The following is a 20027-nucleotide window of genomic DNA, read 5'->3' as shown; positions in this document are numbered from 1 at the left end:
TGCAAAAGCCCTCTTTAAAGTGTGTCATGGATTGAATTGTGTCCACCAAAAATATGTGTATCAAAATTGGCTAGGTCATGATTCCTAGTACTGTATGATTATCTACCATTTCATCATCTGATGTGATCTCCCTATATGTTGTAAATCCCATCACTATGATGGAATAAGATGGATTAGCAGCAGTTATATTGATAAGATCTACAAGATTAGATAGTGTCTTAAGCCAATCTCTTTCGAGATATAAAAGAGAGAAGCAAGCAGAGAGACAGGGGGACACATACCACCAAGAAAGCAGTGCCGGAAGCAGAACACATCCTTTGGACCTGAGGTTCCTGTGCTGAGATGCTCCCAGACCATGGGAAGACTGATAACAAGGACCTTCCTCCAGAGCCGACAGAGACAGAAAGCCTTGCCTTGGAGCCGGTGCCCTGAATTTGGACTTCTAGCCTACTGGACTGTGAGAGAATAAACTTCTCTTTGTTAAAGCCATCCATTTGTGGTATTTCTGTTATAGCAGCACTAGATGTCTAAGACAAAGTGTTAAAAAGCAAAGATATCACTTTGAGGATTAAGGTGTGCCTGACCCAAGCCATGGTATTTTCAATCATCTCATATGCATGTGAAAGCTAGGCAATGAATAAGGACGACTGAAGAAGAATTGATGCCTTTGAAATATGGTGTTGGTGAAGAATATTGAATATACCATGGACTGCCAGAAGAAGGAACAAATCTGTCTTGGAAGAAGTACAGCCAGAATGCTCCTTAGAAGAGAGGATGGTGAGACTTTGTCTCACTTACTTTGTACATGGTTATCAAGAGGGACTGGTACCTGGAGAAGGACATCATGGTAGGTAAAGTAGAGGGTCAGAGAAAAAGAGAAAGACCCTCAATGAGATGGACTGACACAGTGGTTGCAACAATGGGCTCAAACATAACAAGGATTGTCAGGATGCTCAGGACTGGGCAGTATCTCGGTTCTGTTGTACACAGGGTCACTGTGAGTCGGAACCGACAGGACAGCACCAGACAACAGCAACAAAGATGCAACAGACACAGTTTATCTGTTCCTAGCTAGGTGGCTTCATGCAGCAACGTCCTCAATCAATTCACTGTGCTATTTACATATTTCAGGTAGATTTTGGTAGGGTCTCCTATGTAGACTTCTAGGTAGAACTGACTGAAGGAAAAAGGAAGTACTTTTCCATAATGAGGAAAAGTGTTAATCTCTTAAACAGAAAATTTCCCCAGTGAAAAACATTAACATTTGGTCTTCAAAACTAAAGTGCTTGCTTTAGACTGGAAACAGTGACAATATATGTCTAGGAGGCAGCCTTGATCAGGTTTCCCCCACACCTGGCCACAGGCTACAGAAACATGTTTTAAAAGGACATATATGCAATAGCTACACATTTCCACCTCTCATCTTTTCAGCACCTATTCCTGGTGTGCACAGTGTCTCTACCCGTTTGGTCTTCGCTGATTTTTCCCGTCTCCTGCAGGAACACGGCTCTGCTTGCGGCACTGTCCTCTTCGCCTAGCAGCCCCCAGAACCACCGCACCAAGACTTGAGGGGGGCCGACTCTGGCTTTGTTAAGCAGTTGGGAGCCGAAACTCTGCATTAAAAAATTGAAATACATGGGGAAGTCAGCACAACTTCACCAAGGCAAGGGCATGGAAGCTTTACAGACACATCCAAACTCCCTGAGGGACAGAATTACTGGCCTGAGGGCTGTGGGGACCATGGTCTTGGGGAACATCTAGCTCAACTGGCATAACATAGTTTATAAAGAAAATGTAACAGGCCACATCTACCACAGCCTCCACCAGACTGAGTCCAGCACAACTAGATGGTGCCCAGCTACCACCACCAACTGCTCTGACAGGGATCACAATAGAGGGTCCCGGACAGAGCTGGGGAAAAATGTAGAACAAAATCCTAACTCACCAAAAAAAAAAAAAAAAAAAAAGGACCAGACTTACTGGTGTAACAGAAACTGGAGAAATCCCCAAGAGTATGGCCCCTGGACACTCTTTTCGCTGAGTAATGAACTCACTTCTGAGGTTCACCCTTCAGCCAAAGATTAGACAGACCCATAAAACAAACAAAATGAGACTAAATGGGCAGCGGCAAAGACTAGAAGTTAAGAGGGGACAGGAAAGCCGGTAAGGGGGAACACAAGGTACAGAAGGCGAAAGCGTTGACATGTGGTGAGGTTGGCAACCAACGTCACAAAACAATATGTGCATTATTTAATGAGAACTACTTTGTTCTATAAACCTTCACCCACAGTACAAGAAAAATATGAAATATGTCACAGATTTGTAAAGACTCCTCTGGTGAGGCGAGGGTTTTGAACTGGTTTGTTCCAGTTCAAGGCCCTGTTGAGAATTTGCATTTCTAACAAATTCCCAGGTAATGCGAATGCTGCTGGTTAGGGACCAATTCTGAGAACCAAGAGTAGTACGGCCGTGCTTCTCAAAATTTATCATAGAAAAGAACCACCTGGAGCTCTTGTTAAAATGTAGATTCTGATTCAGTATATCTGGGTGGAAAGACAAATCCTCAGTAGGGGTTCCTACCGGATTGAACCGACTGGAAGCCCTGAGGAATGCTGCCCAGTTAATGCTAACAAAGGACTTCAGAGGGCACTGTCTTTCTTTGTTTGCAAAGAGGGAAACTCTCGGCACGGAAAAACCAGGAGGGAATGCGGGTAGAGGAAAGTGGGGTTAGAATAAAAAACTGACAAGAGTCAGAGTCTTGGTTTCAGCCCTCCCTGGACCCTCGTAGCGCCAAGTGGGACCTCCTTAGCCTGTTTGAGCCATTTCTGTACCAAGAGTTTTAAAGAAAGCTCGGATAGAGGTCAGAGAAAACTCCGATGCGGCAGCCTCACTCGAGCTCCAGGGCTGGGCCACTGCTAAACTGCTGCGTGGCCAGGAGCCAGGCAATTCACATCTCCCTGGACTTCAGTTTCCTCAACTGTAAAAGGAGGGGGTTGGACCGGTAATCTCCATGGTTCATTCATACGCTTTATTGCAAATACTGAAGAAAAAGCAAACAGGCGTTTTAACTCCCAGTGGAAATACGAGTCCTAACTGCACAGATAAAAAATGGAATTCGTAAATGGTTATCGCCGAGCGAGATTATTTTTGAGTTGCCTTCCTTCCTCTTGGCAGGCCGGCGGCGCTTTAAACATGCGTGCTGGGCCTTTTTTTTTTTTTTGTACTGAACTCCAGAGTAACACCACAGAGCAATAAAATATGGGAAAGATCCAGCCTGAGAGGACTCAGGCATTATTGCTATGGAAAGAGGCGGTGAGGCCACTCCTTTGAGGAGATCGCTTTGAATCATGCGACCAAGGCGATTGGCTGCGAAGCACGTGGTGCGCGTCCCACGGGACCATGCCGGGGCTGCTGGTGCTCGGGGCGGCGTAGGGGCAGAGTCCGGCTCCGGGTGCTGCACCCGCCGGGGGCGAGGCGCGAGGGGGGAGGGGAGGGAGGACCCATGTAAAACGCCTGGGGCGCAAGTCTGTCTGGCCCCCTGCCAGCTAGAAACCGTAAGTCCCGTCTTACCCAACCTGCAGTGTCCCCGGAGTGTCCAAACTTGTGCCCCTTCCCTCGCCACTGTCCCTCCTCCGGGTGCCCTACGGGTGGGTTGTGCGCGTCCAGGGCGCGTGCCGCAGACACCCAGTTCTCCCCTCATCACCCTTTCTGGAGTAGGTCGCCGGCTCTGGCCGCGCTGAACGCACAGCCCCAGGTTGCGCTCCCCTGCGTTGAGTCCCTCAGCTCTGGGGCTAGCCATTAACCGGGCTGGCCCAGAGAGGCACAGACACTCCGACCCAAAACAACTTGGTTTATTCGCCGTCCCAGAGGGTTTGCAGCTGCTAGTGGCCGAGACACCGCGTCCGCTTTGTCTTTCTCCACTTCTACGCAGCCCCCTTTCCCCCTCCCCACTTCCTCTCTCGATTAACTCCCCCGACACGCTCTTCCCCATCTCCTTTCCTCCTCCTCCTCCTCCTGCCCCGCTAATGCGCTTCCTCCCTCCCCCGGTGTCACTCTGTTTGCATACGCGCCCCCTCCCTCCTTTCCCTCCCTTCTTCTCCCCTCCTCTCTCCCCTCCCCGCCGCCGCTGCCCCCGCGGCGTTTATAGCCGGGCGCACGGCGGCCCGGCGCAGACTGCTCGGGCAGCCAGAGAGCGGTAGGCTCACGGCGGTGCCGCTGGGATCGAGCCCAGACGCCAGGCGGCCGCCGGCGCGCACGGCGCTTTCTAGCTCCCTCCCCAGAGCACACAGCCCGCTTCCTTTCCGGGCGGCTGCTGCCGCAAGCTCGCTCTACCCTCCCGAGTTAAGATCCGGGAGACGCTTCGCGGGTCGCGGGTCGCGGGCACAGGGTCCGTGGAGCGGGGACCGCGAGGCCGAGGCGAACCGCCAGCAGTGGGCGGCCCCGCGAGCTAGCGTCCCCAGAGCGGTCCTCTATCCGGCCGGCGCCCCATGCGCGCTCCTTCCGCAGTCGCTGCCGCTCCCCGGGTCTGAGACGCCGACTTCGTCGCCTCCCTGCGCCGGTCGCCGAGGCCAGAACAAGCCGGCTGTGCGCGGAGGCCAGCTGCCACCGCTGTAAGTTTCTCCCCACTGCTCCGGACCTGTTGCCGGAGCGGCGGGCTTTGCAGGGGCTGCTTGAGCTGCGGGGGTGTGTTCGCGAGGGGTGTGCTCGCATGGGGTGTGCGGGCGCCCAGGAGCCGCGAGCTGCGTGTTGGGGGAAGCCCTTGCTGGTGCAGAGACCTGGGTGCACGCCGCTGCCCTTCCACAGGAAGCAGGAGCCGGGCATCGCCGGAGGGGCCGACAGGGCTCCCTTTGGCAGCGCAGCGCCGGGGCAAGCTGCGGGGGGAACGAGGAACGCAGGCAGTGTAAGATCAGCTTCTTTGCTCCGCCGAAAGCAGCGCTTCCCTGTGGGTGTTTGTCGCGCTGCCTCGCTCCCCGCAGCCTCCAGGGCCGAGCGCTCTGGGTTTCGTGGCCCACGTTGCACCCTAGCCGGCTCGAGGGAGGGTTGGGGCTACGCTCACACCCCACGGACGGGCACGTTCATGCGGTGAAATGTCTGTAAGTAGTGAATGAAACATGGTTCTGAAAAACTAGTTTCTTCTCATGCAAGTATTTGGCCTGTAGTGTAACACTATTAATTTCAAAGGATAGTGATTGGTGGGCGGTGTGGAGGTGAAACATTGAACTTGTTCGACATGTAATTTGCTGTTGCCCTCGCAGGCATGGCCAGCATGTTGCAAGTGGACTGTATGGGAAAATGCTTTTCTTGTTAAGATCCTTATAATATTGTTCCATTGTCGTAAATAATGTAAATGCCATAGAAAATTTGTCGAGTTTCTTTTTCGAATTGAGATCAGAGTGAATATTGAAGGGACGCGATGGGATGCTTAAGTATTGGAGGCAGAGGGCGTGTGTAAGGAGCATTAAGTGAACTGAAGTTACTGTAACTAGGCACACTTTTGATGTTGACGATAATAGCCTTTTCCAGGGTCTTCTTTGTAGTCACACGTTAAGTATACGTGTGCATTTTCTCAGCCACTTACTTGGCATGCAAATATTATTTCTCTGGGGGCTTAAAAAATGCCAGAGGATGATTCATTTTTTTAGTGACTGCGTAAATGGTCTCTGCTGATGTTTTGATGTTTGCACGATTTGAAAGCAAGTCGTTTTCCATGGGTCTCTAAGTTTACCTTTTATTTTAATCAAACATCACTGCAAGAATGTTAGATTTCAATTGTGGCACGGTTTCTGTCTGGATGGTATCCAAGATGACAGGCTAGGTCCTTCCTTCTGGCTTTATGTGCCAATCTGGAAAATGCAGAGAGATGCAGATAGTTCCTATTCCTATTCCTAAAGTCTTCTAAACAAACATTTTCTTAAGGGTAGGTCTGGTTGTGAATGCTGCTTTCTTCTGCCCCAAGTCAAATGTGTCCTGGGCGGCAGGGTGATGCTAGCTCAATGCGCAAGCACTTTGGTACTTGCGCACCTGGTTGCAGCAGAGCCCCATTCTTCCAACAGAGCTACATTTACTATTAGCCTAACAGGATGCAGCTTTTGAGGTTGCTTGGAAACACCAAACTTGCATAGCTACTCATTTCAAGGTTTTGTTAAGTTTCTGTGTTGGGCATTGGAGTATTTATACAGTCTTTTGAGGTTTAGCTTTTAAACCTTTCTCAAAGAACATACTACTGGATGCATTAATGAAAATGACAGCTACAGTGATGGAACATGAGGGATGCTAATACACGTCTTAACTCTTTGGAAGCCTGGTACATTCACTTCGGTTTGTACAGGTCATTCACTGGAATATTGATCATGGATTGAAATGAACTTGGCAGTGGAGGCTTAGTTTGAGATGGGGACCATGTTTGATTCCTAACCATTTTTCATATCCCAAGTCACTGTGGAGAGACTCAAGCATACCGGGGTGCTTTGTAAAGCTTTCCAAATGCCAGAGCTGGAGGACTTTCTTGTTTGCCTTCTTGCAGTAAGCTGTGTTTACTCATAATGAGAAGTTACATTCTAAAAATTAAAGTAAACAAGCTGTATCACCTAATGTTATGTGGCAGTGTGTCAGAGCCATGTAAAGCACTCACCTTTGTTATTTTCTGTGTCTGCCAAGGCTGATCAAGAGAAGTGCAGTTTGGTATCTTAGCGCAAGAATTTGTGGTTAATCACTCAGTTGTGTTTATTAACATGTCTAGAATATAAATCAAATAATACATATCCGGATGCTAAAGGAAACACTGAGGCCATCAGTTTCAGCTCCGTTATGAGGACTGGCTGTTCTGGGATTGGAACAGATACTGTATCCATGTAGTTTCCACTTCTGGGATAAACAACTTACTTGACAGGCTGGCTTTTGAGGGCTTTATTCCTTTGGAGTAACAGAGGGGTAGTGTAAAAAGGACCTGAGGTTCAGTTTTTGAAGATAAACGATAGGGAAAGGTAAGGGTGACATTTCCTGTATTTTTACCTTGTAGTTTCTTTACCGAAGAAAATAAAAAAATAGCACTAGATTTTGGTATAATTTCATTTTATTTATTGAAGAAAGCATTTTAGTCAGAAAATTCTGGGGTGGCCCTAATTTAACAAATGTAGTAGGCCAAGTATATTATGCATACACGTGTATATATACATATGTGTGTATGCGTATATATTTTTTAACTTTAGTAAAGCAGTGTTTGAGCTTTGAACTCCTCATACGCAGGTACCAGCATTTGCAGATATACGAGAACAGTCCAGGCAGTGGACCATTTAAGCAAAAGAGAGGGGTGGATAGCTCCTTTGTTCTTGCAACTGGTTTTCGAAGAATTGAAATAAAGCAGGAAGAACAGAGAAACGGCATCCATTAGTATGCTACTCAAAACATTCTTGCTTTTTTTTGTGTGCCCACAGCCTCGTTTTAGAAGCTGTCCAGAGCAAGAAAGAGTGGTGGTGATTGGGCCACCATCCATCCTGTGGTTATCACTAAAGCCTGCTGACCAATATATGGTAATGTTTACGTTCTAGAACTCCATAGTGGTAAAGCTGTGGAGTTAGAAATGATCTATAACATTTACAGAAAGGTCTGATTGTTGGAAGAGTAGCCTCAGCCTATGATTTTAATCTGACATTTCCCATTTACTGAACACCCAGGGAGACGGACTCTTACCAAAGGAATTCTTAATGGAATTAATTAGTAGGTGTTTGTTTGACACACAGCTTTATGTTGCACAGGGCGTGAAAGCAGGTGCCCATCCTGGCATTATGAGAGTAGGAGGCCTGGCCTTTTAGGTGACCCGCAGTGAATCAGCTGGCCTAGGACAGGGAGGTGTGAGAATGAGACCTTGTCCCTCTTGTCTTTTGCTGACTTATGTTCTCAAGGACTTCAGTATCCTGAAAGCTGGCGATCAGGTTTTCCAAGATGAACCTGCTTTGAGCAGGGATTTTTTTTTTTTTTTAAACAGTGTATAATTCAAATAGCTCACCAGTGTCAAAATGAATGCCTTTCCTTATAGGTAATTGTCTCTGGCTTTGTACTGGAACGGCCATATACTCTTCAAAGCAGCAGGCCGCAGAGCTTCACAGCAAAGCGTCCTGTTTGCTTTGTACAAAATGATTGTTGCTTTTGTTCTTCTGTCCTGAACCTCAGGAGCATCAAGTTGAATGCTTTTGTTTGGTTTTGTTTTTTAGGAGTGGAAACAAAATGTCAGTCAGTGTGCATGAGAACCGCAAGTCCAGGGCCAGCACTGGCTCCATCAACATCTACCTGTTTCACAAGTCCTCCTATGCTGACAGTGTTCTCACGCACTTGAACCTTCTGCGCCAACAGCGCCTCTTCACCGATGTCCTTCTCCATGCCGGAAACCGGACCTTCCCCTGCCACCGGGCCGTGCTGGCTGCGTGCAGCCGCTATTTTGAAGCCATGTTCAGTGGTGGCCTGAAGGAGAGCCAGGACAACGAAGTCAACTTCGACAACTCCATCCATCCAGAAGTCTTGGAGCTGCTGCTTGACTACGCGTACTCCTCCCGGGTCATCATCAATGAAGAAAACGCAGAATCGCTCCTAGAAGCCGGTGACATGCTGGAGTTTCAAGACATACGGGATGCGTGCGCGGAGTTCCTGGAGAAGAACCTCCATCCCACCAACTGCCTGGGGATGCTGCTGCTGTCTGACGCCCACCAGTGCACCAAGCTGTACGAACTCGCCTGGAGGATGTGTCTCAGCAACTTCCAAACCATCAGAAAAAACGAAGATTTCCTCCAGCTGCCCCAGGACATGGTGGTGCAGCTCTTGTCCAGCGAAGAGCTGGAGACCGAAGATGAAAGGCTTGTGTATGAGTCTGCAATTAACTGGATCAGCTATGACCTGAAGAAGCGCTACTGCTACCTCCCGGAACTGCTGCAGACAGTGAGGCTGGCTCTCCTGCCTGCCATCTATCTCATGGAGAATGTAGCCATGGAGGAACTCATCACCAAGCAGAGAAAGAGCAAGGAGATTGTGGAAGAGGCCATCAGGTGCAAATTGAAAATCCTGCAGAATGACGGGGTGGTGACCAGCCTGTGCGCCCGCCCTCGGAAAACCGGCCATGCCCTCTTCCTGCTGGGTGGACAGACTTTCATGTGTGACAAACTGTACCTGGTAGACCAGAAGGCCAAAGAAATCATCCCCAAGGCCGACATCCCCAGCCCAAGAAAAGAGTTTAGTGCATGTGCAATTGGCTGCAAAGTATACATTACTGGAGGGCGGGGATCAGAAAATGGCGTCTCAAAAGATGTCTGGGTTTATGATACCCTGCATGAGGAGTGGTCCAAAGCTGCCCCCATGCTGGTGGCCAGGTTTGGCCACGGCTCTGCTGAACTTAAGCACTGCCTGTATGTGGTTGGGGGGCACACGGCCGCAACTGGCTGCCTCCCAGCCTCCCCCTCAGTCTCTCTAAAGCAAGTAGAACAGTATGACCCCACAACCAACAAATGGACCATGGTGGCCCCACTCCGAGAAGGCGTTAGCAATGCCGCGGTAGTGAGTGCCAAACTCAAGTTGTTTGCTTTTGGAGGTACCAGCGTCAGTCATGACAAGCTCCCCAAGGTTCAGTGTTATGATCAGTGTGAAAACAGGTGGACGGTACCAGCCACCTGCCCCCAGCCCTGGCGTTACACAGCAGCAGCCGTGCTGGGTAACCAGATTTTTATTATGGGGGGAGATACAGAGTTCTCCGCCTGCTCTGCTTACAAATTCAACAGTGAGACTTACCAGTGGACCAAGGTAGGAGACGTGACAGCAAAGCGCATGAGCTGCCATGCTGTGGCCTCTGGAAACAAGCTCTACGTGGTTGGAGGCTACTTTGGCATTCAACGATGCAAAACATTGGACTGCTATGACCCAACCTTAGATGTGTGGAACAGCATAACCACGGTCCCATACTCGCTGATTCCTACTGCATTTGTCAGCACCTGGAAACATCTGCCATCTTAAGTGCAGTGCATCTTAAATAGTATGAGGTAAGTCCGCTTAGCTGAGGTCGAAGTGTGCATATAATTTGCTTGTGTGGAGTTCAGTATGGGGAGTGAGGCATATCCCCGTAGCCTTTACTACAGAAGCACTCCAAAAACTGTAAAAATAAAAGACGTTGTACCCCAGAACTGAAGTGCTTGTATTAACCAAACTGTAACCCCTCTTTCACCGTAACATAAGCCAGTGGTTCTCCGCCCCCATGGCCCTCAGAATCTTTCAAAGACAACCCATTCCAGAGAATTGGTTTCACTTGGTCTGAGGTGGCCACCTCCCCCCCCCAAAAAAAAAACCTGTTGCTGTCGATTCTAACTCATACTGATCCCACAGGACAGAGTAGAACTGTCCCACAGAGTTTCCAAGGAGCGCCTGGCGGATTCAAACTGCCAGCCCTTTGGTTAGCAGTCAAGCACTTAACCACTACACAACCAGGGTTATTGGGGTGGAGCCCAGGCATCGGTATTTTTAGAAAGTTTTTCAGGTGATTCTAACGAACCCTGAGCAGTGTTAATTCAGCCATCACTGTGTGCCTGGAACTGTGCCATGGGTCATCTCATTTGATCCTCACAACAACCTTGTAAGAGATTATCACAAGCCCCATTTCATAGATGGAGAACCTGATGCACACAGAGACTAGGTAGATGGCCCGAGGTCATAGAGCTTAGTGGCAGAGACAGTAAGATTTGAACCCAAGCAGTCTGGCTCCAGAAGGTAAGCATTTGATCATCATGCCAAACTGCCACTTAAATAAACTTGGGCTTCATATTAGTGTCATCTCAAGAAGCACTTTGTTAATATTCAAATTTAACCTCATCAGTCTCTTTTGGAATGAAAACAAACAAACCGGTTGCCATTGAGTTGACTGTGACTCATGGTAACCCTATGTGTTCTAGAGTAGAGCTGTGCTCCATAGGGTTTTCAAGGCTGTGAGCTTTTGGAAGTAGATTCTCAGGCCTTTCTCCCAAGTCCAGCTGCCAGCCTTTTGGTTGGTAGCCCAGCACTTCAGCATTTGCGCCCTCAGGGAGTCCATTTTGGGATGAAGAAGGTTTTAAACAATTGAATGCTTAAATTCATTCCTAGCTTACCTTCTCAAAACTCATTTAGTAGCTTTTTAAAATTTTTTTTTCCTTAAAAAATAGCCCTCTTTAGGACAGTTGTTAACTTTAGAGTAGAATCTAGGCCTGAACTTATAAAAGGTTGCACCTGCCTTGTATAAATGTGTCTGATGGGAGGATACACCACAGCCACCTCAACCACCCTAACTACAGCCTTTCAGAGTTAATCAGTCTGGCTGACCCTATTGTGAGGGCTAACAAAAGTTGTGTTTCTGTGTCATCTATCTGAGTACATAATGGTTGTCTTACGTACTTAAGAGTATATAATACTCTTGGCTCAAATAATGAATAGGCCTGCGCAGTTCACTGTTCTTCACCAGGCACACTGCTTGATGACTGCCCAGCTGGCGTTAGCATCTTAGGATTTGCCCCGGGAATCACGTAAACATGGGTGAGTGTGGCACAGAACACACAGACTTGTTGATTTGTTTTGGTGATTCACGGTCTTAACGACTAATAATGAGGAAAAAATAAAAAACTTTCCGCTTTGGAGGAACCACAATGAAAACTAACTCAGTACTTGGAAACTTGGGGCTCTGTTTCCCCCAGCATGCCTCACACCTTTGAAGGATACTTGAAAGAGGAAATCTCAGGGTAGTTAGGCTAGCCAGAAGGGGGGTTCATCTCATTTGTCTTTTCTTTCCCCACCTCTTACAGCTCATTTTAAAACACCGTTAAAATTGGCCTTGTTTACAATTTAATCTTCCTCTGTTTTTCATGCCTTCAGTTATCTCCTCCAGCCTGTTACAGTTAGCAAATGTTTTCTTGGACTGAACTCCTCTTCAAAGGAGAAGGAACAGTCAGAAATGTCCTCTGGGGAGCGACCGGGCTAACAGTGACACACCCAACTGGTTTTTGCAGTCTTGCTGGCATCTCTGTAATCCTGAATAAACAAATGCTTGGGAAGTGGTCATTTCATTTGTGATATGAATGCATGATTCACCTCCAGAGCAGGTTTAAAGAACCTCCTAGGCAAAAGCATCGATTAACAGCAGATCAAGTTGGGTGTTAGGCCAGAACTGACTGTATGTGCACAGCGGAGCCATAAAAACTGCCATTAATGGTGGCAAGTATGTCGGAATGATAACTGGTAGACCGGCTGGCATCCTTGGAGCAAGGTAAGGAAATTGAGACAGAAAGGAGACAGACCCACATGTGCATTCCAGTTCTAAGCTGTTGACTCTGGACCTTTTTGTACTTCAGACTGCTCCGCTGTCAAATGAGTGGTGTGAACTCTGTTTCCCCTAAGATCTGTCCCAATTCAGACTTGGTAGAATTGGTAAAGGGGGGAAAAAACAGTGAAAATACCTAGCTCAGTGCCTGGCATATATTAAATATTCAACACTCTTAGTTTTCTTCCTCCTTTCAGTTTAGACCTTCACTTGCCCTGAGACAGAGCAGTGGAATCAGCGTGGTAGGAAAATGAGGTTTCTTTGACTAGGATATACTTGTTCCCTCACTATGTCATTTTTGGTACCTCTTTTTCCCCCCAGAGCGAGTGTGTTAGCAAACATTTGAGTTTATCCCATCCTGGGTATTTGAACCTAATCACACACTTCCGGTCCTTGGGATACAGACCAAATAAAGTGTTAGGTTCTATGTGAAACAACTAGGTGCTGCCAGCGAGAGAGGTGAGCACATAAAAACTACATTTCACAGGGCCAGGTTTGTTGCATTTAAAGGGCGACGAAGTGCCTGATCAAAGCCACTTTTTCTGTGTCTGCCAGAGAAGATGTTGGTTTAAATTTCTGAAGTTTACTACATATAAAAAAGCATTAAAACATTTAAGCTGGATGAAATGACTTAAAAGAGGTGGGGAGAGTAGGTGCCAGTGCTAAGCTGCAGAAACCTCCCGGGGACAAACCCCTTTGCTCTCCAAATGTATATGTTAACTGAATTAATAGTGTTAACCCGGAGCTTTCCTAGGTCTGAAAGCTCATTCACCAAGGAGATTTTAACTGTTCCCGCTGCTTTATCAGTGGGTGGGAGGAACAAAAAGGAGATTAATTTCAATTATCCTCCATTTTCATGGTTACATGTGGCCCCAACTTGCCAGCACTTGGGTTTTCATTTGGTTTGTTTCTTCCCTTTTAGATTTTTCTTCTTCGGTTTGAATATGCAACAGCTTGAAATTGTGTATTATTACACGATACATTCTTTTGGTATAATCTTGGTGTATACATTACCGGGAGGTGGGGGTGGGAAGGATGACACTGTAGTCTAAGGAATGCCACGGAAGCTGGAATCACTGTTACGAAACAGCCACAAGAAGGTAACGAAATGAATCAGACTTGTGAACACACAAAAGCCAGAAGAATTCAGTGCGAGTAACGAATCCTCCCTCCTGAATTCCCTTCAACATAGGGTTGGGGCCCTGGTGGTGCAGTGGTTAAGAGCTCGACTCCCAGTCAGAAGGTCAGCAGTTTGAGTGCTCCAGCCACTCCTCAGAAACCCTGGGGGCAGTTCTACTCTGTCCTGTAGGGTCAGTGTGAGTGGGAATCGACTTGAAGGCAATGGGTTTTTTTTTTTTTTTTTTTAATATACTTAGGGTTATAGCAGTAGGGGTGCAGATTCTTACACTAAGGCTGGAAATGTGTTTCATGAACAGAAAGGTAAGTGTTTCAAAAGACAAAAGCCCTCTGTGAAATTTCCTTCTATCAAATCAGAAGGAGAGACATGGGAAAGGTGGGTAGTGTTTGAGGAAACTCTGGTTCCCGTGACTGTGCAGGCTTTGTGGCTCTGGTACTGTAGTTATATCCACGCTCCATGTCAGTAGAGACTGTAGATGACAACCCTGGCATGCCAGAGCCATTGTCTCCGAAGTGTGGACTGATGAACTTTGAGGATGAACATCAGCCTTGGGTTGTTGATGACTGGTATGTTGTCATGGAAAGAAAGCGAGACTGATTTCTGCCACAGAGGATAGCAGAGATGCATTTAAATAGGGGGATTATATATGACCTTCTATATGATGAATTTATATGATGAATTGGAGCCCTTTATGGTAAATGGGTCGAGGAGGGTTTGCACAGAAATCTCCCTCTTTTGACCCCCTTATTGATGGCCTCTATAGGGTTGCTATGAGTCAGAATCCATTCAGTGGCAATGGGTTGGGTTTTTAGTGATGGCCTTGGAGTCCTGGTGGTGAAATTGTTAAGAGCTCAGGCCACTAATAAAAAAGTCAGCAGTTTGAATCCACCAGCCGATCCTTGGAAACCCTATGGGGCAGCTCTACTTTGTCCTATAGGGTTGCTATGAGTCGGAATTGACTTGACAGCACACAACAACAGTGGTGGCCTTACAGTGGCTTTGGTTAACCGTGGAGAGGAATTAGTCCTTGTGAATATTGGGCACAGATGATAGTAACTCATAATAGCACGTAAACATATGGGCTTGCATTTGAGCACTTGAGTGTTTAGAAGAGAAGTGGGAGTCCTTCTTCGGCCATCATTGTTCTTGTATAGGCCAGTCACGTGCACACATACATGCACGTGTGTGTACATTTAAGGACATGTACTATTGCTCAGCTCTGTCCTGAGCTTAATTTTTTTTTTTTTTAAATAATTTTGGGGCTGCTAACAAAAATCTTAAAACTATGGTATTATACAAATCCTTCATGCTTTATTTATTTTTTTTTTTACTTCTATTTTAGCTCACTATCACTTGGTAAGACAATATGAGATTTCTACTTTGGAGAAGCCAAATTTAACAAAAAGAAAGAAAAGAAAAAGGAGAAGAAGTTGCGACGAGATGAATAAAATCCGCTGCACCTTGTAAATGCTCTAACTGGATATGAAGGAAGAGGGGCGGGGGAGGGGTGGGATGTTCAGTGCAAGTCGCACATGGTTTAAATATGAATGAACAAACCTGTGATCTAGTGCTTGTCTTGTAATTGTGGATTAATGTCAGCGTTAATCAGCCCCTCAAAGAGAGAGAAAAGCCAGATCTTTTCCCTTGCTGTACCATATTCAGCATTTGATTTCCATGGGTTCCACCATTTATGTGTAAAATTTGAAATGGTTGTCACCTCTCTCAGCGGAGTGAGCTTGAAGCCTCTCCACCAGCTGCCGCTGGAGGCTGGTCAGATTCAAAGCCCAACTGTGGAGTGAGGAGAGAAGCTGGCTGGAGAATGAGGACCGCATGGACTCCACCTTCATCTATAAGGGGTTGTGCTCCCCAGGAAGGTTCCTGAACAATGGGGGGATTGTTGGTAGATGTTCTTTATTATTTATAAGTGACTTTAAACTTTATCTTGGCTGGTAGGAAACTTGTTATAAATTTAGCTATTTATTGTTTGATGCCTGCATGCTGAAACAATGCTATAGTTGTCTTCACGTGTGTGGACATGTGTGAATGGTTGTATGTTTTGCACATTTTGTGGCGGTCGGGGTGTGCTTAGCTGCACAGAAATGAAAAGTTTTCATGTTACAATTTAGAGTATAACTGGAGGGTGGGCTCGGGGTGGGTGGGTTTTTTTTTTAAATGTTAAGACAGGAAAGGGTTAGACAAATTTGAATTGCATCCTAAAGGCAGAGGAACTGTGATTAGTTTTCTTAGACTTACCAACTTTGAATGGGGTGTCATGGGGTCTGCTTATGCTGATGGCTGGCGGGGTGAGAGGAGACTTCCTTCTGCCCATCTCCCTCCTGTCTGGTTCACCTCATTCGGTCTCAGCTACTGAAATTTGGAAAGGACCAAACTGCTTTACCGTTTTTGTTTGTTTTTGTAGCAATATCCTGAAATCCTGGAAATTTTTATCAAGTAGCTCTGTATATAGGGCACAGGCAGGGGCACTGTCCAAAGTTTATTTATTTATTTATTACAGTATGAGAATGCTTCGCCATAACCACTGTTAAAGGGGAAAAACTGAAATATCACAGATGCAAATTAATTCATTGACCAGATTTGCTTGGCCTGGACTCACTATTCTGTATTCTTACCATACCATTCAGCGAGTGTTAGAAGCTTACCAAGACGATATTCACATTGGTACAATGTCTACATAGTGCTCTCCTTTAGGTAAGTCTCAAAGAACACTTTGGTGCATGTAAGTGGCACATTTGGCCACAAGACACCAAAGAATTGTAGGCAGTTGCCCCCACTGAGAGGTTTTCCGATCTAGTTGGGAGTTAGTTGTGAATATGTTCTTTGCTAGTTTGAGTGCTTGTTTACTAAACACGTGCCGTGATAGGTATTAGTGCTAGACTCAAAAAGTGCTTCCCCAAAGGTGTCTGGGGAAGACCAAAGTTTGCAACTCGCACTGCTTTTGTCGATGTTTCTCACATTACTGTATTTTTAGAAAATAGGCTTTAAGGCTGATAACCTTTTATATCGTGAGTGTGTTTGCATTGTCTAATGACAGATAAATCCTTAACATTTCTTTCCACCTGAATACTTTAGACTAATTGTACATGAATAACACTCTCTGTCCATGCCATGAATAAGTGGGTTATACTTGGACCAAAATAAATGAGCCGTTGGAATAAAAGAATCCCAATACTTTCCAACAGTCAGTCTCTCATTCCTGGATATGTTCTAAGCAATGCAAATATCTCATTGTCCTGGTGGCATAGTCAGTGTCTTTATATTGTAGCAGTTACAGCTCTGTAGTTTATGATGCAAATCAGCAGAGATGTGTGTGTCACTGCATGGCTTCTGAAAGCAGGATGAATTTTCTGCAGCTGGTTCAGAGTTGTGGTCTGTCCTTGAATGGTCTATTAATTACTGTGTGTGAGCCAGAGGGAGCCGCGCTAAGGGTGGGCCCCCAGCCCGCAGGGAACTTTCTGGACTCTGGCTCTTTGAATTGATGTAGGCATTTGGGCTCACTACTTGACCATTCTCACCCTGTGAAACGTCCCACACTTTGAAGCAAATACAATTCACAGCACAGTGCACACAAAAACCTTGGCATAAGACAGAGAAGGTTCTTCTCATTTTGTGGGCTGGTTGCTGTAGAAACGGATAACAAAGGGCAGCCTTCCACTTCTGGTATAATTGTGTAGCCCCTTTTCTCTGGGCTTGACACCTGTCTGAATAAGAGTGATTAGAGCTGAATTAATATCCCTTCCTTGGCTATTGAATATGTGGTCCATGTACAAAACTGTGTAAGTGGAAGAAGTAAAATGTTCGTGTTCATATGTACTTGCTTGCTACGACTACGCTTTTGAAGTTTTGTAAAACTTTTTTTTTTCACAATGTGAAACTGAAGGTCAATAAATTATTAGAGATTTTCTCTTCATTGTGTGTGGTTCTTCATTTGAATACGACAATTTTAGGCATCGAGAACAGTCTTTCTATTTAATTGAAGGATATTTCAAATATTGTCTGAATGCGTTTTCACCATTTAGCTACATACACTGATTAATTTTACAAGTTAAATAATCAAATTTTTTCGACCTTTTAGGATATTTTTTTAAGCAAGGGAAAATACCTCATTTATGGGTTATTCATAGAATTTCATGGAGGCTCCAGTTTCTTAAAATTCCTCATAATTATCTTTCAATGAAGAATTCATAAACTATAAAAGCCACATAGCATGTGGTCCTCAGACAACATATGTTATATTAGAAGGAATTTAATTTTCGTATTACTAATGTGGCTTATGTTTTGACAAAAGGTGTTAGAATTGGGGCTGGAATTCAGTCTTTTTTCATCTGCTGACTTGAAAAATCATTTAAAGTCAGAATATATGCATATTATTTCCATGTTATGGCATGGGAAACCACGAGTTTAACCCCTCAGGTACACTTAGCTTCTTCCAATTTGTACGCTGACTTAAGCGGGCTCAGTATGAGGCCAAATGAAACCTCCCGAACCCACCTTGTGATTGCCTCGTGTCTTGATGAGATGCGCCTTCATCACTTGCGAAGGACCCCTCATTGTTTTAGCGTGCAGTGCAATGTTGGGCATAATCTTTTTTTTGGATAGCAAATGAATACTACCTAATTGGAACTCTAGGAGAGCTCACAAATAGCAGAATGCAATTATGGCCTTTGGACTTTGACCAAGATGCCAGAGCAGATGCCTCAGTTTTTACAGAAGGATCATTCCATTCCATGCTGGGCGAGGCTGGTCTGGAGCCAAGCCTTTCAGAACAAGTGTCTGAGTCCTCAGATTGCCAGTGCACAATGTTGATGACCCATAGAAATCTTGTTGACAACACCACATGTATGATAGGGTGGAAAGGAAAGTTAGCAGTTAGGAGCCAACAGAGGGCTTGAATGCTTAGAAACTAAGTTTTGATGTTAATCCTCAGAAGGGTTGAGAATATTTTATATAGAGATGATTGTGAACAGGTCTCATCCTTACCATCTAAGGATATATAGACAGATTAGCATAAAGGAAAACCCAAACCCATTGCCATCGAGGTGATTTTAACTCATAGCGACACTATAGGACAGAGTAGAAGTGCCCCATAGGGTTTCCAAGGCTGTAATCTTTACAGAAGCAGACCACCACATCTTTCTCCCTCAGAGCGACTGGTAGGTTTGAACTGCTTACCTTCTGGTTAGCAGCTGAGCACTTAACCAGTACACCACCACAGTTCCTTAGCATAAAGAAGATATTTTAAATTCTGAATTTTCATTGAGAGAATAGTAGGATCATCCAAAATGGTGGTTGCCTTCAGCTGCATGTAATAGAAATCTGACCACAGTGGCTTCATTGAGGAAATGTCTGGAGACCAGCAGCCCAGGACTGGCACAGCACCCTACAAGGCCATCAGTGGTCCAGGGCTCTTCTGACTTCCTAGCTTTGCCATCCTGGGAATGGGCCTCTGTTCCTCATGCTTGCAAGATGGCAGCCGTATCTCCAGGCATCACATCTACTTTCCAGAGAGCAAGGATGAAGACAGGCAAAAGGGAAAAGGCATATGCCAGACCAAATGCTCCATTTTTCACAGGACAGTAATAAAAAAAAAAAAAATTGGGGAGATTAATTCTCATTGACCAGACCTAGGTCATAAAAAACAAAAAATAAGGGAGACTGGGGAGGGGAAGTGCTTTAACTGGGCACATTGTTGCCCCAAGCAATAATGTGATTTTTTTTTTTTTTCCTGAGAAGGAAAGGGTCCCCACCCAAAAAAGGGAGACTAGATGTTAAATAGGCAACTACACAGTGTCTGCTATATCGGATAATCAAGGAGTCATTTTAAATAGTAGTCCCAGCTATTGGGTGATTCCCGTAGGCTGGGGATTATGCTAAGGATGTGGTTTAAAATCATTTCATTTAATCCTCACAACAATTTAGTCACATATAGAAAGATTTCTTAACATTTCTGGTACTTAGTTCCTCCACCAGCAAAATGGGAATGATTGATATGTTCTGTCAAATACAAGGAGTCCCTGGGTGGTGCAGATGGGTAAAGCGTTTGGCTGCTAACTGAAAGGTTGGAAGTTTGAGCCCACCCAGAGGTACCACGGAAGAAAGGCCTGGTGGTATACGCCTGACGAAACAAGCCAATGAAACCCCACACGTGGGGTCTCCGTGAGCTGAAGTCAAAGTCAGCTCAACAGCAACTGGTAGGTTATCAAATAGAAAGATTTAATAAGGTAATACATTTAAGAGGAAGCACTCAACTCAGTGCCTGGCATATAGTACCCACTGCATATAGGAGCCCTGGGTGGTGGTAAGCGCTCTCGGCTCGTAACCAAGAGGTTAGCAGTTTGAACCCACCAGCCACTCCGAGGGATAGAGATGCGGCAGTCTGCTTCCATAAAGGTTACAGCCTTGGAAATCCTCTGGGGCACTTCTACTCTCCGATAGGGTCGCTGTGAGTCGCAATGGACTTGATGGCAACAGGTTTGGCTTTTTTGGTTTTAATCTTTGTGGAAACAGGCTCAGAGAGTCTTTACGGACTCAGAGAGCACTCTGAGCTGCTCGTTT

At 45.8% G+C, this 20027-nt stretch overlaps 1 protein-coding gene across 3 annotated transcripts; it reads left to right on the top strand.

The window, feature by feature from the left end:
- Positions 1-3468: 3468 nt before the first annotated feature.
- ENC1 (ectodermal-neural cortex 1) lies at positions 3469-19019 on the top strand. Of its 3 annotated transcripts, none has more exons than XM_023545543.2 (3): positions 3469-3554; positions 8211-10019; positions 14797-19019. In XM_023545543.2, the coding sequence occupies exon 2, from the start codon at positions 8224-8226 to the stop codon at positions 9991-9993; it is 1770 nt and encodes a 589-aa protein (XP_023401311.1). In that variant the 5' UTR covers positions 3469-3554; positions 8211-8223; the 3' UTR covers positions 9994-10019; positions 14797-19019. The 3 variants fall into 3 exon arrangements, with proteins under 3 accessions (XP_023401311.1, XP_003408147.1, XP_023401310.1); XM_003408099.4 differs by lacking the exon at positions 3469-3554 and adding an exon at positions 4167-4610 and having other exon boundaries at positions 14797-19018; XM_023545542.2 differs by lacking the exon at positions 3469-3554 and adding an exon at positions 4705-7529.
- The last annotated feature ends 1008 nt before the right edge of the window (positions 19020-20027 follow it).

The sequence above is a fragment of the Loxodonta africana genome, chromosome 2, assembly GCF_030014295.1.
Source record: "Loxodonta africana isolate mLoxAfr1 chromosome 2, mLoxAfr1.hap2, whole genome shotgun sequence".
Lineage (NCBI taxonomy): Eukaryota > Metazoa > Chordata > Mammalia > Proboscidea > Elephantidae > Loxodonta > Loxodonta africana.
Note: the sequence above shows the minus strand (reverse complement) of the source record. Positions and strands in the feature narration are given on the sequence as shown.

Excerpts from the sequence above, each read along its gene's own strand:
- ENC1 (XM_023545543.2), top strand. The coding sequence starts at position 8,224 with ATGTCAGTCAGTGTGCATGAGAACCGCAAGTCCAGGGCCAGCACTGGC.